At 39.3% G+C, this 21220-nt stretch overlaps 2 protein-coding genes across 3 annotated transcripts in view; one reads left to right on the top strand and one right to left on the bottom strand.

Moving 5' to 3' along the window:
• The first annotated feature begins 2586 nt into the window (after positions 1 to 2586).
• terf2ip (telomeric repeat binding factor 2, interacting protein) lies at positions 2587 to 10724 on the top strand. Its single transcript, XM_074643616.1, has 9 exons — positions 2587 to 2709; positions 4466 to 4711; positions 5391 to 5536; positions 5729 to 5964; positions 7020 to 7115; positions 7244 to 7910; positions 8040 to 8140; positions 9325 to 10002; positions 10099 to 10724. Exons 2-9 carry the CDS (start codon positions 4482 to 4484, stop codon positions 10318 to 10320), a joined length of 2376 nt encoding a protein of 791 aa, XP_074499717.1. The 5' UTR covers positions 2587 to 2709; positions 4466 to 4481; the 3' UTR covers positions 10321 to 10724.
• A 1221-nt stretch (positions 10725 to 11945) lies between these two features.
• iffo2b (intermediate filament family orphan 2b) overlaps positions 11946 to 21220 on the bottom strand; it is a 35246-nt gene continuing 25971 nt past the window's right edge. For both annotated transcript variants that reach the window (XM_074643652.1, XM_074643661.1), the window contains exons 4-8: positions 19842 to 20012; positions 18561 to 18709; positions 17852 to 18047; positions 17608 to 17706; positions 11946 to 16254 (exon numbers count right to left, since the gene is read on the bottom strand). In XM_074643652.1, the coding sequence (XP_074499753.1) occupies positions 16009 to 16254; positions 17608 to 17706; positions 17852 to 18047; positions 18561 to 18709; positions 19842 to 20012 (861 nt within the window). In that variant the 3' untranslated portion in view covers positions 11946 to 16008. The remainder of the gene's footprint in view (positions 16255 to 17607; positions 17707 to 17851; positions 18048 to 18560; positions 18710 to 19841; positions 20013 to 21220) is intronic.

The raw sequence follows: 21220 nt of genomic DNA on the forward strand, positions 1-21220 counted from the left end.
GAAACGAATTTGCGTTAACGCGTTATTATCGTGTTAACTTTGACAGCCCTAGTTCTAACATATCCGTGTTTGGCTGTTTAGCTGACATACATCTTTGTAGGCTAGTATCAAACAGGAATTTCACTTTTAATGTTACAGGAGCTTTTAGGATGAGGGCTAACTGATGTGTTTGGCAAAAGTAACACTTTCTCTGGTAACTTTGGTAATGAGTTAGTAGAGAGCTGCAGGGAAGACGTGGGCTAAACATTTCAGTGAATTTACCACCAAAGTAAAAGTGGACACATATAAACAGTCAATTTGTGTGATGTACAGTAGGCTACTACATCACCTGTGAGTATGTCTCAAAAGATGATTTATTGTTGACATTTAGCTTTTTAACCTTCATTTAGGATTTTAGGAAGGATTTTGGAACATTTGTTTGGAAAAAGATCCATTGTCTCCAGAGGTGGAAAGTAACGATATGTAACCCCAGAAATATATATATTTATGCAAAAAACACTTTTGTATAAATGCTAACTAACTATATTTGTTTAAATGCAAACTATATATGCTCAAAGTTGTCAAATTTTGCTTACATTACAAAAATATGTGTGCATGTTGTTCATTTTGTGCTACAGTTTTTGGCTGACTCCCTGCTTATAGAGGAACACGTCAGGTTTAATTTTCTGTGACCGCTATGGTTTTCATAATGAGGTGCTGAAATCAGTGCAGCAGTTATCCATCATGCCTTTCACACAAACACACACACACAAACACACACCTGCCTCAGGGGGACAATCAACTGACCAGCAGTAATATCTCCCGCTGGACTGTCCGTGTTTATGTGTTTGATTCTGGCGATATCATTTTTCTCCACTGAAGGAAGCTCAAAGCTCAGTTGGGTTGTTAGTCTACTGCTCTGTGAACACAACATCACCACTTCTCTGACTGTGTGTGGTCCTCCTGACCCCGTACATTATCAACGCTGCCTGGAACTCAGTTTGATTTCGAGTTTTGCTCACATTACAGTACACAATATGTTGTATTCTGAATGTGTAAACATAACCTAATAAATTCAGACCAGTTTTAAGACACATTTTAGCAATTAATCTGCTAATCATATGCTTTTCCAAAAGAGGGAGATCATCCTACCTATCATCACTGCTTTCAGTTTAGACAAGTTTATTTGATATTATGAGAGGACATACATCAAATAACACACATCTACATATTTCAAAGATGGCACAAAAAAGTCCAAGATTTTGATATATGCAAATGCTGCAGTCCAGAGGAGGCAGCAGTTTAGAGGAACAGCTAGAAAAGAAGAAATTAAACAAAAGAATTTCAGATTTATGTTTAAAACAATAAACCTTTTTCACGGAAGACATTTGACATGTCACAGTAGAAAAAGCACAGGTGCAAAAAGTAAAATGAATGATGGCTGAATTCAGGGTCCGGTATTGTGCTCATTGCCATGCAGATAGAACATAATAGAACATAGTCACCATCATTAATGTCACTATAGTATTAGTCCTACTATGACAAGTCAAAATGTCTGCTGTGAAAAGGCCCTTTCACACCATGTTGGAGCGTGGACTTCAATTCAAAGTGATTCCTTTATATCTCGTAAATATTATATTATATCTTATGCGTACCCTTACCAAAAAGAAATGTATTCAAGTGTGCTATTAGTATACTTCTTTTAAACTTAAAATAAGAGAGTATACTTTCAGTTTACTTTTTTTGTACTTATCAGAGATATACTTTACTATACAAAAGTATACAGTAAGTAAAGTATACTTGGCTCATACTGACAGGTATACAGAAAAGTCTAAGTATACTTGGCTCATGCTGACAGGTATACAGGAAAGTCTAAGTATACGTACTTGCCATAAAGGCCTACTTGTACTTAATCTTTTGATCGAGATATACTTAAGAAAAGTATAATTAAGTATTCTTGCCTTATAGGCTACAGAAAGGTATACTTGGCTTGTAGTTGTGCTTACTTTTTGATAGAGTGGTTTGATAAAGTATTAAAGTGTGTGATAGGTAGATTTCAGTTCAGGATATTATATATATTATTATATATTCTGGATAATATTTTTCACCTCAACTTTCTTTACAGTTAGTTCTCCAGCCCTATTTCAAATAGTCAAGGTCATTGTGAAGTGCTGGCCTTTAGTTATATCCATATCTTCATGAGACAGGGTTAAAAAAATACAAAGTGACTTTAAACAAATGTAAAAAAAAAAAAAGAAGAAGTTGAAAATCAAACGTGAATAAAGGAAATTGTGACTCTGCAATCTAGTAGTGTGGTAGTAGCTAGTTAATGTATTAACCCTAGTTTTTTTTATGGAATTCAATTATAGTGTATAATTATAATACTAATACTAATAATAACTAATATAATATAATATAATAATAATAACTAATATAATATAATATAATAATAATAATATACATTATATATATATATTTATTATAATATAATAATAATAATATACATTATATATATATATATATATATATATATATTATAATATAATAATAATAATATAATAATAATTGAAACAAACAGTAGGGGGCGTTAATGCGTCACTAACTGCATGCAATGTGCCGACGAAGAAGAAAACCCGGAAGTAGGCTGTGTTTTGTTTTGTCAGGGCGGGAAAGCTCACCGAGGAAGTAAACAAACTACACTCCTCTTTATACCTCCATGAACGCTACAGGGTACGTTTTGAGTTCACTATCTGATCCAAGCAGTGTTTCTATGTAGTCATAACACCAGCTAATTAACGTTAGTCTCTCTAAACTCTGCCATTAAACGGGATACTGTGAAGCTAACCGTGCTAACAGGACTTAGCTACTGTAACCAACGGAAACCGTTGCCAAGCTGCGAGAGCTGCCGAGGAAAAGGTGGCTAAAGACGGCAGTTAGATACCTCTAATGACCAATAATGCCTTTTATCATCGGTTCATTGCAGCCATGTGGCTCTCAATCGTGTTGACAATGTTTCCCAATACGTTAACTTGATATTGGGGTTTTTGTTTAGTCACAGTACAGTAAACCAACAACCAACTGCTGTGAACGTGAGGGCTCTTAGTCAAAACGTAATACGTCATTACGTCATTTGGGTGAACTAACAAGCCTTAAAGCTATAATATATATATTCATACACTCGTTGATATGGTTTGGACAACATATTACAAGCAACTCTCAGAATAATACAATGAAATTCAAAGTCTAACGTTACATCCTCCCAAATGACCAGTTTAAAACAGTTTAACAAACTCTGATTATCTTAACCTTAAAGGTCCCATATCGTGCTCATTTTCAGGTTCATACTTGTATTTAGGGTTTCTACTAGAACATGTTTACATGATTTAACTTTCAAAAAACACATTATTTCTCTCATACTGTCTGTCTGAATACACCTGTATTCACCCTCTGTCTGAAACGCTCCGTTTTAGTGCATTTCAACGGAATGGCAACAAAACTGCGTTGCTAGGAAACAGTTTGGGTCCATGTTTACATCCTGTAATCCAACAGCTGATGTCATTAACATACACTGCAACAGGAAATAAACTGGGACCCATTTAGAATGTTTACGTTTAAAACTGTGAAATGGTCTAAATATTGTAGATTTGTGACATCACAAATGGACAGAAATCCTGACGGCTTGTTTCAAACACACAGTTTCTTAACACGGGCTGTGTGTATTTCTCCATGGATTGAGTGTTTTGATACTTTCACAGTATTTATTTATCACTTAAGCCTGCTTTATAATATAAAAGACATGAAAATCTCACTTTTTACAATGAGGGACCTTTAATGTATGTATAGGCTTTACAGTGCTGTTTTATTAGACTGCATTACTTTAAGCTGTATCCAACTAATCCACTGGCACTGAAAAGCTGCAAATAGTGATGGGGGAAACAACGCTTTCTAAAGCACTGAATCACCATGAAGCAATAGTGTTGGCTCACTGTTTTCTGTATCTGAGAACGTTTGTGACCCGGCAGCCATGTTGAGATCAGTTGAAGAAATACCAAGCACCACCCACCAGCTAGAGCAAACTTTCTCATTTTACAGCTAAACAGTACACTACAAGATGCCTCTGAAAACATTTGAGGAGAGAAATAGGCATTACAGTAACAGAATATTGATTCATATTTGATCACCCCTGCCTAATTTGACCATTTGATCAGAGTTCACGAATGATTGACAGCTGCGTCCGTTGAATGAACAGCCAATAGGAACGCTCTCTCTCTGAAATGACCTGTGATTGGCCAAAGTCTTCCGTCACAGGCTTTAAAGCCTGAAAACAGATTAATGAGGAGGTGCAGAAGTCTAGTTTTCTCTCAGAACACTTGAATTACAATATACTGAAAGGTTATTATAAATTTTGTGCCCAATGATGCAAAGAACATTCTGCCTACCCTTACTTTAAGTACTGTCTACTCTGTAATCCCCCCTCTTCCACCAGGTGACACATTTTGACCATGCCGTCCAAACAGCAGGATGTGGCCAAATCTAACATCTCCCCAGTTCTGTTCATGACCGTGGATGGTGAACCCATGTCTTTCTTTCTGCGACCGGGTCCTGTTAAACGCCAGCTCCAGCCGCTCATCACAGCTGGATCAGGGACGTTGTGCAATGTGCAGCAGCCAGGGGCAATCCTGCTGATTGATCCAGAGGAAAGAGGCTCTATTCTTGAAACTAGTGCTCACTGGTAGGTGCTGGACTGGGACACCATTAGAAAGTGTTTATGTCAGGAAGAATACTGTCTAGCCTATTCAGTTGATAAAAAAGGAAACTACATGGCTGCACCATGAAAGACTATTATTTGGTGTTCATGTTTTTTTTCAGCCAATTTTTATGTCATATTTTGACATTTAGTCTGCTCAGCACATTCACATATACAGCTTAATTATTATATATAATGACAGTAAATACATCACTTCTCAGCCTTACACTTGGTTAGCTAAAGTCTGTCTCATCACACACACTGGGTAGAAGGAATGTACATTTTGTAATTTACCTTTACCACACTGTTACAACATTTACAGTAGCTGCTGTTTGTTCACGGCCAGTCCTCTAAACCTCATTGAAAATACTTCCTACTTCCCTTGGTAGACAATTAAATTGAATTTTGCTCTGTAAAGGGGAGCTTTAATACTGTTAATGGAAAAAATGTCTATATATTAACATGGTTTACTATATGAACTTTTATTCCTCCTGTCTGATGACAAAGCACTTTTAAGTTTTAGCACAGTGAGCTGAAGCATTGTCATGTATACTGTATGTGTGTGATCAGCTGGATAATTTAATTCATCAAAAGTTTTTACTGTGTGAATAACTTTAAAATATTCAAAACATGGAAATGAAGGTGCCGTTTGTTTTCTCCTCAGGTACGTGTCCACCCAGTACATTCACGACTGTGTTGAGAAGGGTGAACAGCTGAATTTAGAGGACTACAGGTTAAATCCTGAAGTGGTCCCGAGACAGTCTGCTAAACTCAACAATAGCAAAGAGACCTCAACTAGAGTCTTAGAAGGTATGATGTGAAGACCTAACAAACCAAAGTTTAATCATAAAAAGCTGTTGAAATCCTGTCAAATAAAAAGAAATGTGCACTGGTTTTGTATTAGCTACAATTGATTATGACATTGGGAATTCATGTTACTGTGTTTATTTGTTTTAAATCTACTGATGAATATACTTTCTGTCATACTTTCATTATGATTAGGCAGGGTTGCCTACACCGCTGAGGAGGATGCTGCCATTTTGAGTCATGTCAGCAAGCACAAGACAACGATTGGGGGAAACCGGCTTTGGCAAGAGATGGAGAAGCAGCGTGTGACTAGTCACAGCTGGCAGTCCATGAAATACCGTTATAGAGCGCAGCTGGCAAAGAAAAAGTCAGAGGTTGTGGAGGTGACAACAACAGAGAAGGACACCAAGGCAGCAGAGGGAGAGATCAAGGTAATTTACCTGGAATCATCTTCAACAGAACACTCGCAGAATAATTTCAACGGCAACCAAACAGAGGAACGTCTGCACTTTATCAATTATACGGCGTAGTGTAGCCTATGTAGTGTGTCTGGCGTAGTTTTGGAAGCTGCTGTTGGTAATAGACACAACTTTTGCTAATGGAAATACAAAAATATTAATTAATATTTGAAGGAGATGTTTTCACAGCAATATAAAATAGATAATAGAGAGGGAATTATGACCTGTTTAACTTCCTAACGAAAAACAGTATGTAAACAGTAATAAAGGAGTGTATGTTGAAGTGCATGGATTTATTGTTTCACTTTTGTTTTTTACCGTGGTATAGAATTGGTATTGAGAATCGTGGCATTTCACTGGTAGGCTACTGGTATTGACTGTTAAATCTCTGGTATTTTGGCATCCCTACTAATGTGTAACAAACTGAACTGAACTGGACTTCCTGATGGAAACTCGGCTTTATAATGTTCAGGTTTTGTTGGGAGGGTGTTAAGAGACATGTTTATTTATTTGGTGCTGTATTGTGCTACAATATATTGAAAGCTGTTTTTATATTATTGTATTTTGTCCCCCTCATGGATGTAAATGCATGTGTACGAAATATGAGACACCTTTCAATCTAGTGCAGTTCTCACAGGTAGCCAGCAATCAGTATATCCAAGTAATACCAGAGAAACAATGGAGTGTTCATTGGACATGCCACCTTCTGCAGGTCATCCAAGTTGTCTCTATGTGTCAGATGAGGGCTGTCTAGATATACAAAAATTCTCTATACGGTAAAAAAAAAATCAAGATGATGTTAATATTGCAAGATCATGTCTATGGAGTGTATTTTTTTTATTCAACCACTGGGTGGTGCCAAAAAAAGAAATCAATTGTACACATTTTTGCTTAAATCTTTCTAATTAACATAGTGATCATGAAAACACATACAGTATAATGCAACAGCTTTGGAATACTTCCAGATTACTCGTAGTCACATCTTTTATAGGCATGAAGCCTGAAGTTTCTCCTCTGTCTCCTCCTAGGTAGAAGGAAATAAAGAGACAGATGTTCAGAAAACCTCCAGTGCAGAAGATGCTGCTCCACCTCAGATACACTCAGCGGACACAGACCTCACACAGGTAGTAACCAGAACTCACTGCCTAAGACAAACACCACAGTTTAAGTATTGAATAGTAAGTTTGTATGTGATTTAAATAATACATTCAAATGAGCGGAACTGAACACAACAGATTTGGTGTCTCCACAGATAGACGCCCTGTCCGAACCATCTGAAAACACACAACCAGAGATTGTGGAAGCTCAAACATCCATCCCTCCCCAAGAAGAAGAGCAACATGTGAACTCACAGACAGATAAACAGCCAGCTGAGAGCTCACAGGTAGAGACTGTAGAAGCTGAAGCATCTAACTCCCCCCAACCTGAGGGACCATGTTTGGACACACAGACCGATGCTCGCCCCATTCCAGCTGATAGTGCAGAACCAGAAATGGATGAATCACAAACAATCATCTCTCCACAAACAGAAAGTGTGCCAGAGGACTCTCCTCCAGATCAGCCTGAGTCCCTGCCCGACAGCTCTCCTCAGAAAAAGCCCAAAGAGAAGCAGAAAGCCTCCCTCGAGCCGGAACAACCGCAGCGTCGCTCAACACGCAGGCAGCTTGTCGTCGAAATGATGTCATCGCCTGAACCGTATGCCAAAAAACTCAGATCTTCAACACCTTCTCCAGTGCTATCGTCTTCATCTCTCCAGCCCTCAAAGAAAACTAAATCAGCCGTTAAGTCTCCTCTTCAAACTGACACAACAGTAGACCAGCCGCCTTCTAAGAGAGCCAGAGGAAAGAGTCTAGCAGCAGTGGAGGAGAGTCAACAGGAGGAGACTGAAAAAGCTGTCGTCTCTGAAACAGCACAAGCAGGTTTGTTATACCTGCATCAGGGTGGGACACAAAACACAGCTTTTATACTGAAGACTTGAGTAAAATGTTCAATTGTGCAGAGTGGATGATCTCTCCTCTCCTCTTTCTACCTCCATCACTGTTTTGCAGATACTGAGTCTAATTCAGAGCCACAGGAAGGAAAGAAGAAAGAAAAGAGAAAGTTGGGGATTTTAGAGTTGGCTACAAAGGAGTTTGAAGATGAAAGTGAGGTAAGACACAGCAGAGAATAGCACACTAAAAAAATAAATGATTGCTTGTCAAACGGTTTTAGATTTGTCAGTTTGAGGTATAATATGCAACAGTTGTTGGTTGGTGATTTTATACACACCGCATTCAAAGTTGGCCCCTCCACCACAGCTCAACTAGCGAGAGGGAGAGAGCGCGCTGTTAGTGGGAACAAAGCAGTGAATCAGAGAAATAAAATGTTATTTTTTGATGGTTTCACTGCGGTTATGTTCTAAAACACAAATAAACACACGACTAACTCCGCACAACCCTGCGGGAAGATGACGAGTTTACGGATTTTGAATGAATTCAGCCGAAAGGCAAGCTGTCCTCTCTACCTGGTGTGTCTGCGCCTCGCTCAAACTGACACAGCAGAGGAGAGACAGAGGAACAGGGGAACTCACAGCGATGTAACAAACCTGTTCTCATCCATCAAATACAGCCGCAAAGCATCTAAAGGGGGACTTGTGCCCATCGATGTATAATACTTCTGCTTGGTATCCGAAGCCGAGGGGCGTGACACAGTGGCGATGTTTAACCTCCTGAACGGGCTGCCCACACTGAGCGCTGTTATTGGCTGGGGGTTACAACCCCACGCGGGGCCCAAAGGTTAGCTTACAGACGGCCAGAAGCGTCCCGGGTTAAGCAAAATAAGAAGAAAAGAGGAAATACAGACAGAGGACAGGGGCTCTGCCGAAACAGACACCACCGCACACTTCTAGTGTGGCATAAGTGATGATTAAGAGGGATTAATCAGTTTATACATAATATTTTAGGAAATTGTTGCATATTATACCTTTAATCAACAAATGGTTTCAGCTCTAGTTGCTATTATCTTTTGCTTCATCACTTCATCACACAAAAAATGTTGCTCAAATGTTCCCCTCCACAAATAAAACCCTATTATGCGGCTGAACACCCACATGGGAGAAGTTTGTCTTTCTGGCAGAAATCTTTTTAGGTTTAGGCAACAAGCCTACTTGGTTATGTTTAGGAAAAGGTCGTGGTTTGGGTTAGAATAAACCCTTTCTGGCAGAAAGCCCCGAAGGCATACTTCTCGTATGTGCGCTGAACATAAAGGCAGTGTCAAAGGACCATATTATTTTCACATGGAAAAATCCTGAGTTTCTCTTTTAAATATTTAAACTGTCATGTTCCCGTCTTTCAGTCCGATGAGGACGGAGCTCCAGATCTCCAAAACCCAACTGAAACAGTGACGACACGACCAACATCCACAAAACCTCCAATCCCCACTTCAGGCACAGCTGCAGACACACATACTTCCACACAGTCCAAACCTGAACATGAACCCCGCCTCCAGGAGGACAAGCAAGAGCCCCAGACCTCCAGTAGCAACTGCCTGCCAAAGACAGGCGGCCCCGAACCTGCAACCACTGAACCTGCAACCACTGAACCTGCAACAACTGAACCTGTAACAACTGAACCTGCAACAACTGAACCTGCAACAACTAAACCTGTGACAAATGAACCTGCAACAACTGAACCTGCAACAACTAAACCTGTGACAAATGAACCTGCAACAACTGAACCTGCAGCCACTGAACCTGCAACAACTGAACCTGCAGCCACTGAACCTGCAACAACTAAACCTGCAGCAACTGAACCTGCAACCACCGAGGCTGTCAATGCAACCTCAAAGGCCCATCTGTTCATATTCGACAGGGAATCTCAGGAGGAAGACTCTCAGTCCATTATTGGTGACCATCGAGTAGCTTCATCTAAGCCACAGCCAACAGTGAACAAAGACGCTGCATTTTCACTGACCCAGGTCCAGTTGGAAGAGGACAAGCAGCGAATCAAAGAGCTGATGAAGCAGACAAACCAGGTGAGCACCATGGTGCAGTAGATGCATCCTAAAAAATGCATTCTTGGTTATATTCTGTTTGGCTTTTCTAATTTCTCCTAACTATTTTTGTTTTAGGACTTAGTCAGTGTGACCAAAGCCCTGTTGAGGACCAGCGGAGACTTCTCTGCTGCCCGGGAGCAGCTTTTGAACCCCTCCTCCATTTCAGGACCATTTTGGAGTCGCTGTGACAACGCTCTTTTGATCTCGGCTGATCCGGCGGTCCGACAGCAGCTGCTAGAAAAATACAGCGAGGAGGGCGTGGCAAAAAGAATCATGTTCCTCGAGGTAGAGGGATGAAAATGAAAGACAGTTTAGTATAAACAGAACAGAGGAGAAAGCAGATCTGGACATAAGGAGTAAACTAGCTGACATTTGATTATTTCAGCATGAAAACTATACATTTTGTGGCCCTCTCTTTAATTGCTGCTCCTCCTGACTAACTTTGAAGTGATAAAATCAGAAAATTAAAGCAGAGGCTTTAACTATTAAACATTTTTAGGTAGGTTAAGAAGAGGCTAATATTTGTGCCATGCTCTATACCTTTGTTTAGGAGCAGAATCTTTTAATGCATTCATCATAAAAATACTATTTTAGGTGTTTTTAAATTTGTTTGTATACATTAAATTGCATATAAAGTAGCTTTATACCATTTAAAACACTTGCTTAACATTATAAATAAATAAATGAATGTTCTTGTTTTATATGTGTTGTGTTTCACCACTTACTTTGAACAAATTGCATCTGAGTGACACTTTGGCCTTGTATGAAATCTGTGAGAGGAGGACCTCTAGTGGTCACAGATTAATGAAAACAAGAAAATAAGCTAAACTTGCACCCTTTAACTAAAAAGAGTTGCTGCTTTTAGTGTAACAAAATGTGCCTCGACTACTCGTATTATAAATATTACTGCAACCAAGTTCTTGCATTGTTTCATACACACACTGTCACAATTTTCTGGATTTCCAAGTGGAAGTAAAAAGCTCAGATTTAGGTATGAGAGCAATTTATATCCACTTTGTCGTTAACAGGAAATAGTGCGTAGAGATAAAAGAGGTCCATTTTTTAATTAATACCAACAATCACCAGTTTGAGTAAAGCGCTTCATCACTGAAATAGATGGTAATGATTGGATTATGTAAATCACACTTTCCAACAATTATACAATTATAATTGTATATCCATGGCTGTAATAAACTGTAGTAAACTGCAATACAAAATGGACTTCTGATGACTAAGACACTATTGTTTACAAAAGTGCCCCAACTTTGTCCTTTCGCCAAAATTGAAACTTAATGGTGGGCGACGGGCCAAATGAAAACACCTATTGTATTGTATTGTATTGTATTGTTAAGATGCAAAATGGTACTAGGATCCTAAGTTGCTCTAATTGATATGCCTTTTGTCCTTGTGTCACGGTCTCTGCTTTTTCATTTTTTTTCTTACGTCACTCCCGCCAAACTGACTTCCAGTGCAAAGTATCACTCTGCCCGCCGTGCTCAGGTTATGAAAAATAATTGATGATTAGAGAACCCTACATATTCAAAGAGCATTTTTACCTCACAAAAAATAAAACCGCATAAACAGTGATTTATATTACAATTAAAAAAAATTGTTTTGCTAGAAAACATCTGGGGGACCAAATCAAACCTTATAGCGGGCCAACTTTGGGCAGCCCGGATTTACAGTAACACTAAATAACCACTACTATATAAATCGCTTTGACTACAGCATACTGTACATATTAATAATAATAAAATGTCACTTTTACTAATGGTTGTAAACAGAGCATTAAAGTATATTATATTAACAAAAAAACTACAATTTAAAAAAAACATTTTCTGAACACATAAATCCTACTCTTTAAATTAGAAGAGTTTTTTGTGAGTGTAAAGTATAAAACAAAAGAAACAAATTAGCCTTGATTTTTATCCAATCCACCATTTTATTTCATTTTCCCCCCAATATCAATAGAGTACATTCATAATTTTTAAACATTCTGCCCCAGACCCACATGAATACACTATCAAGAGTTTAAACAAAAATAAAAACAAATCTAAGAGAAAAGCAATTAAATTAAAGCAGACAGATCAACCACTTCAAATGAAACCAACAGGATACTTCCTGTGATGCAAATGAAACACAAAGACCAGCATCCAACGCAGAAGATTTCACCCAAATATGGCCACGAGTATTGCTGCACCTTTTATCTCCCCCGTCATGAAATGAAATACAAGAAATAATGACATTTAACAGCAAACGTGTATGCCAATGGATGTCTAAAACTGTATGTTGACGTGACAGTTAACCATTTAATCCCAGTACCACACTGATAAAAACCAATCCTATAAAACCCTTTTTAGTATGAAACATTCACATCCAACCCGGACCTAATTTACATACATCTAGGTCACACATACTGTAAGTTTGTTCAGGTAAGAACCCGTTTAGTAAAGCAAAACATACCAAGGTCTCCAAAAACAGCACACCATATATCCCTGGATTTAAACAGCTACATAGAGGAAGCCTCCAATCACGCTACATTCATTAAGGAGCGTTGCTACAGTTTTATCAACCGGATGTCGTTTGACTTTGACCTGCTTCGAGAGAAGAGAATGGAGATAATACACTTAACGTAAAGTCTCGTAGTTTGCACGAATTTTGAAAAATCCTGTAAGTGTCTGCAAACTAAACACGCGGTGGTGGGCATGAACAAACACTGAGACTGACATCTTTCCAGAGTTATTAGGATTCATAGCTTGATTTACATCTTTGTCATGTTGTCACTGTACACTTTGCTTTGGTTGGCTGGTTAGTGTGATGGTGGTGTGGGCTACGATCTAAACAAGGAAGAGCGGGCTGTGTTACGCCTGCTGTTTCAACCAATAAATAAAGCGTTTGATGGCGATATAAAGTACAGTACTAATAAAACAATGGCTCTTTGTTTCTTATCAGGCTGGTTTTACATCAACTCAAACATCAAATGATATGAAGGATATCTGTGAGTAAGACGGTTCCTCACTCTTGTCTTGGATAATTAGTTTTTATTATGGGTGATCTGATTTGGTCAATAAGTGACCGAAACGTCTGGAAAAAGCAGAATATGGCGACAATAACACACTTTTTTGGTTAACGTAGAATGATTACAAAACAGTGAAAAATACATTTTATGCCACAAATACAATGAATTAATGATTAAGTTTGACGCACAGTCTGCATTGCAGCTATTTAGTTCAAAAAATAATGTTGTAAAAAAAACTAAAGAAAACCATAGCTCTTTTCCCCCCACAAACATGCTGAAATAACAAAAGGCTGTGTTTTAACATTCTGCTTCTATAAAACTTCAAGATTGAAGTAGCACTTAATCTTTGATCCAGCAAACCGTACGTACATTATAATACAAAGAGGTGATAAAAAGATCACTTCTGTCCCCATGCGCCGATCGGTTTCCACGTGAATCCAGTGGAAAGCGAGAAATCGACATCTCAATCTGTTGCAATGAGACATAATATGAACAAAAAGGCCTCTGGGGTATACGATCACATGCCTACAGCCTTCTATGTACAGTCTGTCACTTTTAGCCCCGATTCAGAAGAGACAAAGCAGGATGTGCAACCCGTCTGGAACAGAGTCCCCTAGCAGGACAGCTCATAATGAAACCACACACAAACAAACATAAAGGTTCTCCCAACAAAAAAAAACAACATAAGATTTTCATCAATGAAGATTATGTGGAAGGGAAGCTTTTAGAAATGTATCCTTTGGTTTTACATAAGATGTTAGAGGGCATGGTTTGGCTGTGATAACTTTAATTTGATTTCTTTTATAAAACCTATTGTATTTTAGCCATTTAAAGGAGCAGTGTGTAGGATCTGGCGGTATCTAGTGGTCAGGTTGTGAAGTAGAAGAACTACGAACTACGCCCTCTCTCGAGCCAGTTGTAAGAGTAGAGTGCATACAGTGTGTTTGTATGTGGGTGAGTAACGTTATCGACTCCAGTCCAAGCAGACAAAGTTAACAGTGTTTGGTGTATTTGGTTTCTGGGCTACTGTAGAAACATGGCGGTGCAACACGGCGGACTCCGTGAAGAGGACCCGCTCCCTACGTAGATATAAACGGCTCATTCTAAGCTAATGAAAACACAATGATTCGTATTTTCAGGTGATTATACACTAGTGAAAAAATATTTATTAATGTTATATTTAGGGCTGTCAAAGTTAACGCATTAATAACGTGTTAATGCTAAATTGTTTTAATGCAACAAAGTTTTGCATTAATGCAGTTGATCTTTTGGAGGCTGTGGCGGGCTCACTAGCATACTAGCATCATATGAAACTAGAGAACCTAAGGAATCCATTGGTACCAACCATGTCATATTAGCTTGTTGCGAAGGAGGTTAAATAACGCTCCAAACTTGTGCTAAATTCTGGCGAGAAAAAACTGTCATGGCCATTTTCAAAGGGGTCTCTTGACCTTTGACCTCCAGATATGTGAATGTAAATGGGTTCTCTGGGTACCCACGAGTCTCCCCTCTACAGACATGCCCACTTTATGATAATCACATGCAGTTTGGGGCAAGTCATAGTCAAGTCAGCACACTGACACACTGACAGCTGTTGTTGGGCTTGAGTTTGCAATGTTATGATTTGAGCATATTTGTTATGCTAAATGCAGAAACTGTGAGGGTTTCTGGACAATATTTGTCATTGTTTTGTGTTTTTCATTGATTTCCAATAATAAATATATACATACATTTGCATAAAGTAGCATATTTGCCCACTCCCATGTTGATAAAAGTATTAAATAGTTGACTAATCTCCCTTTAAGGTACATTTTAATCGATTGACAGCCCTAATTCTATTCTATTTATGCAAATAGATCCCCCTAATTGTTACACACTGGTTCTTTAAAATAACATGTCTTGATGTGCACAAAGTGAACTGCACAAGAGGAAAACAATGTTTCCTCAATTAAGTAGATCAGAATCAGAACAATGCACTTCCTGTTTCAGTAGCATCTGGCAGATGCTGACGATTATAGTCATAAATGAAGATATTAGGCGCTTATTGAGGGGGCACTGTTCCAGTTTTTTTTAACGTCCCATACTAAGATTATTTCACGCTCAAACACACACACAAAAAAAAGAGTTCTCAAAATGATACATAGAAAACACCTGCTTTGCTTAAAAGGCTAATTGTATTGGTTTGAAGAGAAACGAGGGAGGGTGAAAGCCAGTCCAAAAATAAGGCCAGCTAAGTTGCATAGAACGTCAGTAGTGCACTGATGCATCAAAAGGCTGTGCTCCTTTCCTCTGTCGACTTTGGCAACTCTGCAGAGTTCCCTCAGAAACCACCAGAACTCCAACACCATTTGTCTCCACTCCTTGTTTTGTCTCCTTGGCAGAAGACACTTACACCCCCCAACAGTTTAATTTGAACCGCAAACAAAAACAAAAACAAAATAGTGTTCCAATTCATGTGCAGAGACGTTTTTCTATCTAAATGAAATATTAAAAAATATATGTAAAGATGGATGTACTTTTTTTTTTGTGGAGGAGCACAATATGTACTATTTTCAATTCCTTTAGAATAAAAGGACATTAATAGGGTAAGAATATGTACAAAATACTTCTCAGCCAGTTTAAAATATTAGAGAATTATTTTTTCTCTCCCCTAAAATGATGTGAAGCTCTGGACAAGGATCCAGCGAGGCAGCAGTGAGGAAGAGAGCACAGCTCGGACTCTACTTGCACCGGTTCTCTTCGTGAAGCAAAGACCGCCACCACCACTTCCTAAACAACAGAAATAGTATAAAAGCACCAGTTGTGGGCCTGCATCCGTGAGCACGACCATCAGAACTTCAACAGGTTAAACGGGCCCAGTTTTAGGTTGCTCCACCTCTCTAGCAGGGTGGACACATGTACACATTTGACCCCTGACGATGAGGGGCGTTCAGGAAGAGGTGGGACAACGCCTGGTAATGCAGCCATCAACTAATGGGGACAACTGAAGGGACTTCAGCTTCTGCGTCCTTTTCCGAGATCTCGTCCTGGATCTCGTCCGTGTTCCCTGAGTCGCTGCTGGCCACGGAGCTGACGGAGGGAGAGTTCCTGCCGCCTTTAATCATCCGCCGGCAGGTCTCCATCTGCACGTCCAAACCTCTCTTCATGCTGCACATCTCCATGTACTCGTGCAGATGTCGGTTCATGTCGCTCTTTGCTGTGGCCAATTCCATCTAAGAGAAGGGAAACGGATTAAACAGAGAGAGGATGTAAGAGATTGGGTTGAAAATGACTGGGGTTTAGGAGGCGGACTAACTGGAGCGAGGCTCTGCGTAGCTTTATTAACGTTTTAGATGGACTCTCCCCTGAAACATCCCAATATCTCAAGATAATATAACAGTGCTGAATTGGTTGAACTTATTTAATCATGAAAACTCAAAGTCCATGAAGAATTTAAAACGGCACACCACTTTAAACTTAATTAGTTAATGGAACAATCATTTTCACAATATCGACCACACTGCACATTAGAAACTATGGCACTACAGCCACTCCTTTCTTTTTTAAACCAATGGCTATTAACTGACTACTGTCAGTGTCTAATATTCTGTCAATCATCTTCCCACAAGGGGTTGCAGGATGAATCTAAGGGGTCACCAGATAATTAAAATGATAGAACAAACAAAACCCAACAAAACATTTCTGCCTCCTAAATTTTTTTTTTTCTTCTACTTTTTCCTCTAATTTTTTTCATGCGAATTACTGAATAATTCCATCTCCTCAGACCTCTGAAAGTTATCTAAATAGAACAAGAAAATTGATTAAACTGATCAAATGGTAGACATAATGCAACCAGTGATAAAGGGTTGCAAGACATTGGTTCTTTTTACAGGGTCACATGTAAAAAAAGGTTAGGATCCACTGATCTAGAAAATGCTATGGAAGCCTATTTACACCAGTAAAAATACAGTAAAAAGATGAGAAGTTAATCATGATGATGATATAAAAAAATGCACTTGGTAAGTCAACATTTTGGTTTAGGCACAGGCGACATCTCTGTACACCTAAAGAAAAGACTGAAATAAAATATAAATCTGGTGTAAGTCCCTTGCTCTGTCTCTCCTTTCTTAATGATTTTCATACAGTCCCCAAGAAAACCAGATCAAAAGATGGACTATTTCCTGGATTCAGCCGCATTGTCCCAAATCAATACTACAAACTAATTCTATGTACAACATATTAAACGTCATAATATAGCAGTTATTGTACAAAAATACCAACATACCATATTATACTAACAGGAATCAGTCAATCAAACTGCGACGTTTGAGGTAACTGCCAATTAAACTGCATAAATAGACCTCAAAATGTTTTTCCAAACATTTTCCAATATTTCCTTGGAGCTGTTTCACCACCACCCAAAATGTATTTCAATTTTGTCCAGCTGTGAGGATTTCCTCCGTTACCTTTGTGCAATGCATTGTGGGAGAATAGTATCCATCAATCACAGCTAATGTTTCTTGTTGTTTATGTTTTTAATATGCTTTAATGTGTTTGCTTTGTGCTTGCAAGTCTACGTTGTCTACCTCGATCTCGCCGATGGACTCCTGGTACTCCTGCTCTCTGGTCTTAAATAGCGACTCTGTTTCATCAATGAGGCTGCCAAGACTTCCATCCTGGGAGTCCTTAGAGAGCACAGACACAAGTCTCATTCATCATGCATGAGTAAACATCTGACACAGCAGCCATAGCAATGATCTACTGGCTGCCTTGCGTGAGTTTAAAAACCATATACTGTGCAAAAGGACCATAAATGCAGACGGGACTCACCGGATCAGAAGCTGCACCGTTACCATAGGTTGGGCCGGCGACCGTGCCGGACGCCGCGGCGATGCTGCCCGGGATGTTGCCCGGGATGTTGCCCGGGATGTTGTAGTTTGTGAAGTCCTCCCACAGCAACAGAGTCTCCTCGTTCTCCTCCCACGTCAGACTGTCGCAGTCGTCGTCTATTTCAAACGTCTCGCGCCTGGCAACAAAGGAGTTATCTGAACAATGTCTGCGTAGGGACAAGGACAGAGAACGGAAAGAACAGGAGAGAGAGAGAGAAGAGGAAGAACAAGTATGACAGCCAGCAGATCCAGCAAAAGGTCACAAGCACAGAGGAAGATGAGCTTACGAAGAAGACAAATAGATGGAAGGAAGAGTTTATGGAAAAGAGCAGGCACTGAAAACTTTCTTTTTTTTTTATATTTTAGGGGTTAGTGATTAGTGAAAATAATTAGAGGAGCAATTAATGCCCACAGTATTTACAGTATCTGCAGAGTTTTGCTGAATGAGCATGTTAGTTGCAACCCTCCATATAAACACTAGAGGGAGATGAAGGAATACATAGTTCCATCAAAACTGTACTCGTTTGGTGTAACTGCAGATAATATTTAGGCTCATTCAAATCAGAGAGGACTTGATACTGGTGTGTGTGTGTGTGTGTGTGTGTGCTTTGTTGGTGCATTATGTATGCGTGTCTGAGTGTGTCGCTTACAGCTGGTTGAGCATGCGTTTCATTTCGTCCGTGATGTTGAGCGACCCGGGTACGTCTTCCTCTGAAGGGCTGGGCTCGGCATCCATCTCTGAGCTCTCCTCATCAGACACCACTTTACGCTCTTTTCTCCTGCAGCAGGCCATGGCACCCTGCAAAACACACAACCAAAGAATTATAAACACACACGATCCAAGGCAAACCTGATGAAACCTGAAAACTAATGCTGTTTGATCATAAGCTTCCAATAAGGTAGTATTCCTGAATGGTTTGCGAGGAGCACTGACAATTTTAGACTCTTTTTAGGAGTGCTACAGCACACCTAAATTTCATCTCGGTACCCCTAAAAAATGATTGTCAAACCCTCTGAGACCCGCGGGATCACGGCTGACATTACTGTCTTTAAGAGGTTGTAGCAGTCATAAAGCTAGAGTGAAGATATTGGTATCATATGAAACTAGAAAACCTAATGAATACATTGTAAAAACCATGTCATGTTAAAAAAAAAAATAACATTCCAAATTGAGGCTTAGTTTTGGCGCGGGAAAACTGGCGTGGCAATTTTTCAAAGGGGTCCCACCTCAAGACATAAAGACACCATAATTTGATGCAGAAAAGGCATAAATTGGTGCAAAAAATTCACCAAAATGCAGAAAAAGAAGTGGTTGACACTCAAAATTTCCTTGGGAGGGGACCCTCAGACCCGCTTATTATGTGTCCCCCCAATGTTGAAACGAAACCTACGCCCTTGACTGTACATATCACATTCTCCCTAAAGGTCTGACCCTAGATCGCCCCTGGCAAAGAGCATTTCTACTTTCTGCCTGCTTCTTAAATTTGTCTCCTGATGAGACTCTTTTTGTGTGGAATCTCCTTCATAAACACTGAGGAGAAGCCACCAGCTTGATTTATACTCGGGCTTCAACCAGCACTGTCGGCGCAATATGATAACCTTGTGTACAGCTAAGAGTTACCACATCAGCATTTCACTTTTCTGCATGTATATGTGTGTGTGAATATGCAAGAGTCACTACTGTAAGTGTTCTGTATGTTTATATGTTTGTTTGAGTGTTTGCGAACATGCAGACGTGCGTTCCTGCTGCACCTTTTAGAAGGGTCACTGAGTGCATGATCAGCCGGTGAGAAACAAAACAGTCACTACACACATTCAGCCACTGGCAGCTCTGATTTCATATCCAGAGTGCTGACTGTTTCCTTCACAGAATAATTCATTTTTCTTTCTGCAGTTACTGTCCAACAGTGAAACAGCAGATGGGTACCCACCCTGTCTGGGAGCGACCGGGCCGGACTGATGCTGAACATCTTCGACATGTCCTCGGAGTTGCGTTGCTGAGCCACATCGCAAAGTTTGGCCGTGATGTCGATCCGCCTGCAGATGTCCATGTCCACCCGCCTGGCTTTCTCCTGGATCTTGGTGTCCAGGTCAGACATTTGCTGCAAGGGTGATGATAGTGGTTTTAGATGTCATGTGCAGTCCAAACATACAGTACGTGAAGTTGATTCACTGAGGCAGGAGAATAATTTGAGTTGACTGCCACTCTGGTCATATTACATCAGTTCCAGGAATTAACAAAGTCACTGTTGGTAAAATCATCTCCATACCAGTTTGTCTTTTGCACTTTTAATTAGGGCTGCAACTATAGATCATTTTAATTGTCGATTAATCTGTTGATTATTTTCTCTTAATCGATTAGTTGTTTGGTCTATAAAATGTGAGAAAATGTCGATCAGTGTTTCCCAAAGCCCAAGATGATGTCCTGAAATGTCTTGTTTTTTCTACAACTCAAAGATATTGAGTTTACTGTCATGGTAAAGAAACCACTTTTTTTTTTTCATTTAAGTACCTGGAATCAGAGAATTTTAACAAAAAAAAGTACTTGAACCGATTAATCGATCTTCAAAATAGTTGCCGATTAATTTAATTGTTGACAACTAATCGATTAATCATTGCAGCTCTACTGTTAATGGTTTTTGACGTCAATTGATTGATGTCATATTTGTAGTATCTGATGTTTACCATTCATGTCATATTTACTTTATGGATCTTGACAGCTCTTTTACGATGACAGTTTAAATTACCGTTTATGATGCACAAAATGTTCTATTATAATGGCCTTTTTGTTTAATTCTGATCTTGTGTTATTATTTTGTGTTATCTTTAATTCACGGTCACTGCTGCCTTTCTTAGCCAAGACACTCTTGATAATATAACAAATAATAATAAAACATCAGTCTATATAGAGTACTAAAACTATTAGTTAGCATCACCATTGTTCCCTCAACAAATAGCCAATAGGATGTTTCCATTGGGTTTTGGATTATTGCAGAAAATAAGCTCTGTGGCAAACACACGTTTATGATACTTACACACACTTTGTTCCGTAAAATAATCTCCACAAATGAACACCACTTCTATGATTTTTGAAGCATAAATGCAATCACCGGAAGTAAAAATCTAACGTTAGGTTATAAACGTACGCGTGAACGTGAGTATACACAACGAGGCTGTAAAGGTGGACATGTCAGCGAGATGACGTTTAGTAGTCTGATTTAGCTACCTGTTAGCAACCGCCTTTTTTAAGACACTTAAAAGCTTCAAAATGCATGAGTGGGGTATTATTGATTTATTTAATGTCGTAAAA

The sequence above is a fragment of the Sebastes fasciatus genome, chromosome 1 (assembly GCF_043250625.1).
Source record: "Sebastes fasciatus isolate fSebFas1 chromosome 1, fSebFas1.pri, whole genome shotgun sequence".
NCBI classification, from domain to species: domain Eukaryota; kingdom Metazoa; phylum Chordata; class Actinopteri; order Perciformes; family Sebastidae; genus Sebastes; species Sebastes fasciatus.